Raw genomic sequence first — 11,698 nt, 5'->3', positions numbered from 1 at the left:
GGTGCAGCAAGGGTGTTAATTTATCATATAGGTTCCTTAAGTCTTCTTTATAAATCTAGAATTTTATTTACTGATAAGGCCACAAAAGTATTTTCTTCTGGAATTTTCCGTAAAGAATTTCAGATTGGACTTTCAAAAGGCTCTATTATTTGCTATCTTGAATTTAGAAAAACCAAGCCTGATCCTAGGAAACTCTTTCTACCAGATTTTACCCATAGTACATATAAATTTGGGTAAATCCCTTTCTTCTCAAGGTTCTTATGATTTCTTAAAGTTCGTGGCCAGTAAGTGGTCTTCCTACCTCCTGCAAACCTGGGACCTGATAAGCCAGGTCCTAGATGAGTTCCCTGAGAAGACTTTGTAAATATGATTTCATCATACAGATTAAATGAACATTATTGTCAGAAGTGATATCTGGACAAGGTCTTGGTTGCATAACTGATTTTTTTCTTATATTTCAGTAAAAAAGAGGGCAGATTCTTACCGAATCTATGCAAATAGCTATATTGCCAAGAAAAGTAAGGAGATTTGGTAAATTTATGGCTCAAGTGTGTGGGTCAGCTAGAATTAAATATTATCTTTAAATGTTTATTTCAGTTAAAAAAAGCAGAGTCTAATAGTTTTCTTTGGCTTACCGAGAGTTTAAGAAGAAAGAAAAAAGCCTTATTTATGTTAATATATTCAGAATAGAACATTAAAACATTAACATTAATGTAGAACATTAAAACAATATTCCTAACAAATAACCACAAATGTTCCCTGTTAGTTCATTTGGTCTTATACAGCTAATTCTTGTGTTGTTGACTCTTGGGTCAGCAGTCTCAGAAGCTATCTGCTTTTTGACCAAAAAGAATTCTAGAAATCCTGACTCAGTTCACTGGTTTGGTATGAAAGATGCCTAAGTGGTGTTAATTTAAAACCTGTACTGTTATCTCTTAGTATCCACAGGGGATTTGTTCCAGGACCCCCATGAATATAAAAATCCAGGGATGCTCAAGTCCCTTGTAGGCATAGAATGGCGCCGTACAACTGGCCTTCCGTACTCCTGGTTTCTGCACCCGTGGACATGTGAAGTGAAGTAAAGGTCGCTCAACCATGTTCAACTCTTTGCGACCCCATGGGCTGTTTTTTTTATATTAGTTTTTACACAAGTAATATACGAAAAATGAACACACACAAAATGAAAGCATTTTTAATCTTGCAGTACAGTATCTTAAAAAGTACAGTAGTACAGTACAACAGCTGGCATACAGATGCTGGCTCCAATGAACAAGCAAGAAGAGTTACTGACTGGAGGAGAGAGAGGAAGGGTGAGACGGTAGAGCTGAAGGATCATCAGCAAAGGAGACAGAGGGCAAGCTGCAATTTCACTCATGCCTGACGCTGATGGCACAGGTTCTGCTTCCTGGCTGGATTCAATTCCGTCTCGTCATGCTCATGGTCAGGCACTTCAGTCGTGTCCAGCTCTTTACAACTCTATGGACTGTACCCTGCCAGTCTCCTCTGTTCATGGGATTTTCCCACCAAGAATCTTGGAGTGGTTGTCATGCCCTCCTCCAGGGGATCTTCCTGACTCAAGGATTGAACTCTGCCTGTGTTTCCTGCATTGCAAGCAGATTCTTTACCTTTGAGCCATGAAAGAAGCCTTCACTTCTATCCACCCTCTTGCAAAAACAATCCAGTGATGTCTGGTAGTTGCCCTTTATTTCTCATCACAGATGACACGGTAGCCCTGGATTGTATTATGAATGCCTGCTGCAACCTTCCTATATTGTTCTATGTTCTGGTCCTGTGCCTCCTCAAATAGAGAAAATCTCCTTGCCATTTCCTGTGTTGTAAAACTCTTCGATTCTTCAGTCACTTCTTCCTTTTGTCTCTCTTCATCCTTTCTCTGGGCCTCCAGTTCCATCAGGTCTTCATTAGTTAGCTCCCTGTGTTGGCCAGCAAGTTCCACCATTGCTTGGTGCTTCTTAGCAGTACCGACTACATTACTTCTGCTTTTACATTTGCTTTCGGACATCCCGGGCTTGAAAGATTCTGTACTGCTGTACTCTGTACAGTAAAGTACACAAAAGCACAACCACTTCTAGAGGATGTATGCACATGGCAGTGTACACCAGACAAGTGAACTAACTTACGTGATTGCACATACAAACACACGTTCACCTCTTTGAAAGCTCACAACTTGAAGGATTGTATGTAGGGGACTTACTGTAGTGTAACTTACAGGGAAACTTATGTGCTTCTTTGGCATGCAAAACCAGTTAATAAATCATTTTTTTTAAATGCTATACAAAATGTCTCAAAAGATAATTATAAACCTGTTTCAAAGAAGTCAGTGAATGGTACATTGATTGATAAAAACGGATGAGCGTAATTTTTGTACAGAATACAATCCAGAATGTCAGCGAGCTGGCATCTTTCCTAAAGGTGTAGCAAAGGTGTAGGCCGTGAGAGGACAGAGAGCTTGGATAGCGGAGTCAAAGGTCGGACGTGATTTGGGGGAGCTCATTATTTAGACTTTGTTGGTTCTGAAAGTTCCTGTTGTATCAGGTTGTGGGCTCATTCATGGATCATATGTTATTAACAAAACTCCTCCAATGTCATGAAGCTGCCAAAGTCACTCATTTAGAAAGAACAAGACATAGTGCAATAAAATCCCCATAGGGTCATCTACCAAATGGTCCAAGGCCTAGTCAGGACCTGAAGAGGTAAAAGCCTGAATTAGGAGCGTTGCAGTGATTGAAATGAAGTGAAGTGAAGTCGCTCAGTCGTGTCTGACTCTTTGCGACCCCATAGACTGTAGCCCGCCAGGCTTCTCTGTCCATGGAATTCTCCAGGCAAGAATTAGAGTGATTGATATCTAAGAATTGCAGTGATTAGAGGGGGATAAAAGAATTATAAGAGTGAAAGATCTGGCAGAGGTTAGAAGGGCTGGGTTCTACAAATTGCAAGCCAGTCTGTGTATCACATTTTACAAATGTGAAGTTACGATTCTCAACAATAGCTGAAAATATCTATCTTACGTTTGCAAGATAGTTCTGGGCATCAGTGGTAACTGATTGTTCTCTAGATCCATGAGGAAATGACTTCAGCTGGAACAAACTATCAGGGGCAAGGAGGATAGTGTAGGAGAAAGAACAATCTGTGGGAGTCGTTAGATCTGGGTCCCGTTCCTGTTCTTCCACCCTGCCACCCACTACCAATGTGGCCTCGGTTTTTTGTTTTTCTATTTTTTGCTGCACCTCACTGGGCAGCATGAGGGATCCTAGTTCTCTGACCAGAAATCCGACCCCACGCCCACTAGTGGAAGTAAGGGGTCTCAACCGCTGGACTGCCAGGGAAGTCCTTGGTGGAAGAAAGAAAGAGAGGGGGCGAGGGGGAAGGAAGGAAGAAATTCTAGAGCTTCTGGCTTTGTGAAGAAGTTGTAAGGGTCATATGAAGTCATTTCCGAGCCAAAATGCAAAGCTATCTATTTCGGTCTCCAGAAAACCTAACGGCTTCCCTGGTGGCTCAGGCAGAAAAGAACCTAATCACCACATTTGCATGAATTGGAAGAAAAGTCACTTCCTCTCAGGGATGTCAATTCTCTTCCAGTTTGTACAGTTTGTCAAGCAGAGCATGTGTTAGGTTTCACTGTCTACTTGTCCCCTCAGCTGGCCACGCTTGAGCAGAGCATAACCTCTAGAATCATTTCTGTAAGAACTACACTACATAATATAATAAGGAAGTATTCACTAGCAAGATATTTGCCAAATACCCTTAGTAGACCAGACCTCATTGTGTTCTGTGGGTTAGGGTAAACGGATGCTAAGTTCTGCACACGTTTGAGCACTCTGGGATCTAATGAAGGTCTGTGTTTAGATATCAGGTCATCTCAAATAATCTTTCCAGTTCTGAAAAAAATGACCCCCCTCAAACCAAGACTTTTGTGTATCTGGAGAGTGTGTGAGTGACAAAAACTCTAGGAAAAAAAAGCTAATATTTATTTGGCACACAGAGTTAGATTCCTTATTAGTAAGACATTGTTTAGCATTCTTTCCCTTCTTTTGTTTCTGTCTCCCATCCTAAGAAACTCCTCACAACTGGAAATCTTCCAGCCCAGGGCTGACCTGGATTCTTATATGCAGCCAATTATCACTAAAGAGTAACACTTGCAACTGAAAAATGATGCGGAAATTCCCTTGTCCACAGTGGAGAAACAACCCTGACCACCACTAATTCTTTTAAACCAGTGGTTCTCAACTATATCACCAGATCCAATCTTTCATAGCAAAACATGTGGTATGCCCCATTTACTATCCTGTAGTGTAATTCACAGATAAAATAACACATTTACACTCATAAACCCAGGCAAGGCGCCTTCAGAGTCTGAGCACTCAGAATCATTGCTCTAACAATTCTTTGCTTTCTCTCCTGCCTTATCAGTTTTTCCTCTCTGCTTGGTCTTTATTATCAAAAAGCAAACTGTTATTTTTCCTGTCTTAAAAAAAAAAAAAAAAGCAACAAAGTAGAACATCGACCTTCTCCTGACACTCAGTCTTCTCCTGTCTCATGGCTTTATACGCCTAGTCCTATGCTTTTGTCTTGTAGTCCATGGAACCGTTCAACTTGAGTTTCTTCAGCATTACTGGCCGGGGCATAGACTTGGATTACTGTGATATTGAATGGTTCGCCTTGGAAACAAACGGAGATAATTCTGTTATTTTTGAGATTGCATCCAAGTACTGCATTTTGGACTCTTGTTGACTATGAGGGCTACTCCATTTCTACTAAGGGATTCTTGCCCACAGTAGTAGATATGATGGTCATCTGAGTTAAATTCACCCATTCCAGTCCATTTTAGTTCGCTGGTTCCTAAAATGTTAATGTTCACTCTTGCCATCTCCTGTTTGACCACTTTCAGTTTTCCTTGATTCATGGACCTAACATTCCAGGTTCCTATGTTATATTGCTCTTTACAGCATCAGACTTTACTTCGATCACCAGTCACACCCACAACTGGGTGTTGTTTTTGCTTTGGCTCCATCTCTTCATTCTTTCTGGAATTATTTCTGCACTGATCTCCAGTAGCATATTGGGCACCTACCAACCTGGGGAGTTCCCCTTTCAGTATCCTATCATTTTGCCTTTTCATACTGTTCGTGGGGTTCTCAAGGCAAGAATACTGAGGTGGTTTGCCATTCCCTTCTCCAGTGGACCACATTTTGTTAAAACTCGCCACCATGACCCTTCCGTCTTGGGTGGCCCTACATGACTTGGCCCATAGCTTCACTGAGTTAGACAAGGCTGTGGTCCATGTGATCAGTTTGGTTAGTTTTCTGTGATTGTGATCAGATTCTCAGAGGGCACAAACAGAACCTTCTGTGCACCACGACCCAAGAGAAAGAAGCAGTGACCCCACAAGAGACTGACCCAGACTTGCCCGTGAGTCCCCAGGAGTCTTCAGTGGAGGTGTGGGCTGACGGTGGCCGGCTGCAGGGTCAGGGGCACTGAGTGCAGCAGTGTGTACATGGGACCTTTTGAAGGAGGTCGCCATCATCTTCATTGCCTCCACCATAGTCAGTACATGACTGAGCGACCTCACTTTCACTTTTCACTTTCACACATTGGAGAAGGAAATGGCAACCCACTCCAGTGTTCTTGCCTGGAGAATCCCAAGGACAGGGGAGCCTGGTGGGCTGCCATCTATGGGGTCGAACGGAGTCGGACACGACTGATGCGACTTAGCAGCAGCAGCAGCAGCAGTCCGTAACTATTATAACAAAAGCTAACACATTTACCCTTTTACATGCAGTGCATTGCATAGTATTTATGTCATCCCTATGAAGAGCTACAGGAGATGTGAAAACTGTAGCCTAGAAAAGGGAAAAACAAGAATAAAAACCTATCCAGGGTTTCCCTTGTGGCTCAGTGATAAAGAATCTGCCTGCCAATACAGGAGACGCAGGTTTGATTCCTGATCTGGGAAGATCCCACATTCTGTGGAGCTAAGCCTGTGTGCCACAACTATTGAGCCTCTGCTCTAGAGCCCAGGAGCTGCAATTACTGAGCCCACGAGCTGCAACTACTGAGTCCCACAGGCCTAGAGCCCTGTGTTCTGCAACAAGAGAAGATAACTACAATGAGAAGCTGATGCACTACAGCTAGAGAGTAGCCCTTGCTCATCGCAACTAAGGAAAAGCCTGCACAGCAAGGAAGACCCAGCCCAGCCCCCAAAATAAAAAAATTAAATAAAGTTTAAAAACCTGTCCAGCCTAACGGTCATACTTAGACCACAGACATAGATCTTTTCTTCATATAGAATCAAGGGTCAATTTCAAATCCCTAATGCTGCTGCTCCTAAGTTGCTTCAGTCGGCAGCCCACCAGGCTCCTCTGTCCCTGGGATTCTCCAGGCAAGAATACTGGAGTGGGTTGCCATTTCCTTCTCCAATGCATGCATGCATGCTAAGTTGCTTCAGTTGTGTCCGACTCTGTGCGACCCCATGGACAGCAGCCCACTAGGCTCCTCTGTCCACGGAATTCTCTAGGCAAGAATACTGGAGTGGGTTGCCATTTCCTTCTCCAATACATGAAAGTGAAAACTGAAAGTGAAGTCGCTCAGTTGTGTCCGACTCTTTGCAGACCCAGGGACTGCAGCCCACCAGGCTCCTCCATCCATGGGATTTTCCAGGCAAGAGTACTGGAGTGGGGTGCCATTGCCTTCTCCCTCAAATCCCTGCTGCTGCTGCTGCTAAGTCGCTTCAGCTGTGTCCGACTCTGTGCGACCCCATAGATGGCAGCCTACCAGGCTCCTCTGTCCCTGGGATTCTCCAGGCAAGAACACTGGAGTGGGTTGCCATTTCCTTCTCCATCAAATCCCTAATAGTAACCAATTAAAAGGGGGCTTTCCCAATAGCTCAGCGGTAAAGAATCCACCTGCTAACGCAGGAGATGTGGGTTCGATCCCTGGAAGGAGAATATCCCCTGGGGCAGAGCATGGCAACGTACCTCAGTATTCTTGCCTGGAGAATCCTATGGATACAGGAGCCTGGCAGGCTACAGTCCATAAGGTCGCAAAGAGTCTGACACGAGTTAACGTTCATAAAGAAACAAATGGTGTATAAAGTTGGATGTTTTATCCCTGCTGACTGCAGACAGCTATTGGGCTCAGCAGAAGCACCTTTACTCCGCCTTCATGTCAGAATGAAAGGGCGGAACAGACACCAAAGACAGATAGCATGAGCAAATTGGGAGGGTGAAATGCAGTAAGTGCCCATCCTGAAGTAACTGCTCCATAACAGTTCGTTGCTGTTATTATTAGTCTTCCCCCATGGCTAAGTGGGTAAAGAATCTGCCTGCAATAGTGACAGGAGACCTGGGTTAGATCCCTGGGTCAGGAAGATCCCTTAGAGAAGGAAATGGCAACCCACTCCAGTATTCTTGCCTGAAAAATCCCGTGGACGGAGGAGCCTGGCAGGTTGCAGTCCAAAGTGTTGAAAAGAGTCAGACATGACTGAGCGACTAAGCATGCACGCTGTTATTACTGTTGTGAATCAACATCGGCAGTGTAGAATTCAGCCTGATAAACTTTGCAGATCACAGAAGCTGTTCCTAGACCACCATTTGAGAACTCCTGCCTGAAAGACACAGCAAATCATCCTCCTAAAGTTCTCTATGTCTAAAGAGGATTTTCATACCTCTTTAATGAGCTCCAGGATGCTTTAAAAATATCTCATGATGTCACATTCAGCTAAAGAAATGAGTAGAATCAACACTGTAACCTCTTGACTTTATTCACCAAGGCTATAGGGACTGATAGCTGCTATGGATACTCTCTTATTTAGGACTAAATCATCAGGTTTCTAAAACCTGACATGAATTTATTGGCTGAGGATTGGAAACAGGAATTGGAGAATGGAGTGCTGGGATAGGCTTCATAGATAAAGACAGGTAAACAATCATCATTGACTCAAATAGCCAAATCTCATGAAGTCATGATACAGTTCTAAAATGCAAAAAGCAAAATAGCCATGTTGGAGGGAGGAACCAAATACAGTCCAAAGATTCTGAGATTTCAGAAATGACAGGGAAAGTTGAAAGGAAATACATGTAGAAAATATAAGGAAATGACTGAAATTTAAGGGCAAGGTCAGGCTGCTATGAACAACAGGATAGAGGGTATAACTCAGAAGTGGAACAATTGATTGGGTAAATAAAACCATTTGCAGTTTTCCAGACTGGAGACATTTCCTGTCTTGGATGTCTGGATCTGTTTCAATATCCAAGTGGCCTTACTTCAAAGTGTTCGTGGGAGCAGAAAGGACAATTGGCTGTGTGTTTATTCAGTGCTGGGTAGGGGGAGTGGGAGTGGAAATGGGTGTAGGAAGTAAGTCTGGGTTTAAGAGCACAGGAACCACAAGAGGATAACCATTTTTCTCCAGACCAGCATCCAGGGTACTTTTCCGAGAAAAGGAAAACCTGGGAGGGGCAAAATTGGAAACCAAGAAGACACACGCATTTCTGAAGCTATCTAGGTATGTAGGTAAGTCACAGTGTCGTTAGGCACTCCAGGGAAAAACATGAGAAATTCTCTTTTTTAAAAATTAAAAATATTTGAAGGGAATTCCCTCGTAGTCCAGTGAATAGGACTTCATGCTTTTGCTGTGGAAGGTTTGGGTTTGATCCCTGGTTGGGGAACTAAGATCCCATAAGCTGTGCATCATGGTTAAAAAAAATTATTTTTAATATTTGTAACTTTACAGAAAAGTTACAACAATAATACAAGGAACTCCTAAATACCCTTTGTCCAGTCATGATATTTAAAATTGTTCTTTCCCTCATTAAACCATTTTTCTTTCTTTTTCTGTAAACACACATGCACAGACATATATATGATCTACCTTTTTTTTTTGGCCACACTACCTGGCTTATGGGATCTTAGTTCCCCCAACCAGAGGTTGAACTCAGGCCCTATGCAGTGAGACCATGGAGTCTTAACCACTGGACAGCCAGGGAATTCCCCATATGATCTTTATTTTGAATCTTGGAGAGTAAGTTGCTTGTATCATGCCCCTGAGCAATATTTTAGGATTAATTTTCTAAGAACAAAGATAAGCTCTTTGACAACTGTAGTATAAATTTCAAATTCCACATATCAAACACTGACATAGCACTCCTATCTACTCCATTGACAATATTCTTATATTATCAATTGTCCCCAAAATGTTTTTTATAGCAATGATTTTTTTCTGGTAGAGATGGTCTGTCTTTGATAGGAGCATGAAGCTGGCATAGCAGGACAAAGGTACACACTCCTTCTCTCAGCCTCTTTAGGATCCTTATTAGTAGGGGAACTCAGATGCTCATTTGTTTGGTTTATTTTGGTTTCATTCTTAGTCCCTATCCTCCTTAAAGAGTATAAAAACTAATCATCAGGAAATACCCACGTAGCAGGAAATACCCACGTGCTAAGAGATCTATAATAGTCGAAAAGACTTGGCTTGACAAGATGCAGTTTTAGCAAGGGGAAATTTGGCTCCCTCCCCACACTGTCCCCTGCCCAATCGCCCTTCCCCATCAGCCTCAACTTAGGAGTGAAAATGAACTATAGTACTTTTTCTATTCCTTTTGATCTTTTGCGGGGAAGGTGGGTAGCTGGGAGAATAATAAATACTTGAATGAGCAAAAATAAATTTGGAAAAAAAAATAGGGAGCTGGTCTCCTATGGTAATTCTAGTCCTTTATTGAGAATAAGAGTTACTACAAGAATTTCTCTCAAGGAAAAAGTGACACTGTATTTGTCTTTTTACCTATTCTTTTTGGTGACTTGGAACTAATTTCTGTTTAAAAGTCAGTTGATGTCCACCTTCCCCCCTGATTCCGCATATGTGAACCAATTACAGAACAGCTTCCCTGGTCATCTTGCAGTACTGCAGGATCCACATATTATTCCACAGCAACAAGGAATGAACGAGAGGGCAGGAGAATGGGAAAAGAGTGAGAAAGGGTCCCGGCCTTGGGTGAGGGATGGGTAATGTGGAGAAGGGGGAGGAGAAGACCCCAAAGACTATGCTCTTGGGGTTTCGGGGAGTTTAGGATCTCTAATGGAGCCAAGTTTCATCTCAAAGTCAGTCCTCTGTTTCCCTTCTTCCCACCAGGCAAAATGAAGCTGACTCTGGTGCAGATCTTTTTCATGATGTTGCTGCTGCTGCTGGGCCTAGGGGTGGGCCTCGGCTTGGGACTCCAGATGGCCGCAGCTGTCCTGGAGGAAAGTGATCAGCTACTGGATGAGTTTCTGTCCAGTGACTCACAGGACAAAGCTGAGGCTACCAAGGAGGGACTAGACAGCCAAAGCACAGAAACCTTGCTGGTTAGCAACAAAGTGGTGCCACCCGAAGACACCATCGTCAATGAAGATGACGTTGGAGGAGACAGGATGCTCAGAGCTGAGGTTCTTTCACAGAGCAACAAACACTATCTTAGATCTGATATGATGGATAGGGAATGCAATGCCCTGATGGCACCGAATTTGAAGTCAAAAGACCACCCTTGCATACCCCAGTACGTATTTATCCATGAGGAACCAGATACAGTCAAAGCTGTCTGTAAGAGTCCTGCTGTTGCCTGTGATCTCAAGGAAGGCAAATGCCACAAAAGCCCCCGTCCTTTTGATTTGACATTCTGCAAGTTATCCAAATCAGGCCAAGTGATTCCTCACTGTAATTATGTAACTTTTATTCTTGAAAAGTACATTCTTATGTCCTGTAGTGACATGAAAGTCCAGATAACATCTAAATCGTGAAGTCACTTTTCTTTTCTTCACCTTCTCACTTTTGTCTTCCTTTCACTCCTTTTCCTTACTGTTCTCATCCTTAAGTATTCTGCAAGAGAAGCTGGACTATTCTGAGGAATACAGAAATATAAATCTTCTTTCCCTAGGGTTCAACCAACTTGTATTTTGTTCCTGGGATTAGACATGGCAGAAGAGGGTGATGATGTCTGATCTCTATAGGTTCTGTCTCTTGGAGTCTATCCCTTGTCCTGGAAAAAGATAAGACATTCTCTTTTATGATCTTGGTCATTAGTCTGTTCCCTGGTCTGGAGGCCTTTAGGTGTGAAGTACAAGGGTTTAATGCATCCTTACCCATGTCCTTCCCAGCTAGCCACCATGAGCTTCTAGGGCACTCACATAAACCTCCTGGGCTTCCCAGGAAGCACTTCTCTGCTGTAGATGCAAATTAAAGTGACTACCTGTGACTGTATTTGAAAAACCATATGGACAAAGTTTCTTTTCCTGACCCCTGGTTGTAGGTGTATCACCTTGGTACAGCACTATGGTGGTGCAGACTGAGATCAAACATGTTCTGGGGCAAAGACAGCATTCATTTTCCTGACCTTTCTCAACTCTTTTCTCTCCCATCTTTTACTACCTATCATTTTGCATCTTCTCTTCCCTCCCTTTGTTTCTCCCTCAACCCCAGCCACTTTCTCCTAGTCTTGTTTTCCTCTTCTTTTGGGGCTCTCCCTACTCTTTCTCTGAATCCTTTTAGAAATTCATTCAGCCAACACTGATCTCTCATGCCATGCCAGGTAAGAAGATGTTGGTCTTATAAAGAGTTTGGCATAGGGATTTAGAGGGAGGGTGGGTCAGGAGACTGATGAGAAGAGAGAACTGTCTTTTAAAAACTATGTCCAATAAGTAGAATAATGCTCAC

General features: G+C 42.9%; 1 protein-coding gene across 2 annotated transcripts; it reads left to right on the top strand.

The window, feature by feature from the left end:
- The first annotated feature begins 8,419 nt into the window (after positions 1-8,419).
- Positions 8,420-11,254, top strand: RNASE10 (ribonuclease A family member 10 (inactive)). 2 transcript variants are annotated; one of them, XM_069597419.1, is made up of 2 exons: positions 8,420-8,518; positions 10,116-11,254. In XM_069597419.1, the coding sequence occupies exon 2, from the start codon at positions 10,147-10,149 to the stop codon at positions 10,783-10,785; it is 639 nt and encodes a 212-aa protein (XP_069453520.1). In that variant the 5' UTR covers positions 8,420-8,518; positions 10,116-10,146; the 3' UTR covers positions 10,786-11,254. The 2 variants fall into 2 exon arrangements, with proteins under 2 accessions (XP_069453520.1, XP_069453519.1); XM_069597418.1 differs by having other exon boundaries at positions 8,434-8,518; positions 10,142-10,785.
- Positions 11,255-11,698: the final 444 nt, after the last annotated feature.

This window comes from Ovis canadensis, chromosome 7, assembly GCF_042477335.2.
Source record: "Ovis canadensis isolate MfBH-ARS-UI-01 breed Bighorn chromosome 7, ARS-UI_OviCan_v2, whole genome shotgun sequence".
NCBI lineage: Eukaryota > Metazoa > Chordata > Mammalia > Artiodactyla > Bovidae > Ovis > Ovis canadensis.
This window is presented reverse-complemented; position numbering and strand designations above follow the sequence as displayed.

Excerpts from the sequence above, each read along its gene's own strand:
- RNASE10 (XM_069597419.1), top strand. The coding sequence starts at position 10,147 with ATGAAGCTGACTCTGGTGCAGATCTTTTTCATGATGTTGCTGCTGCTG.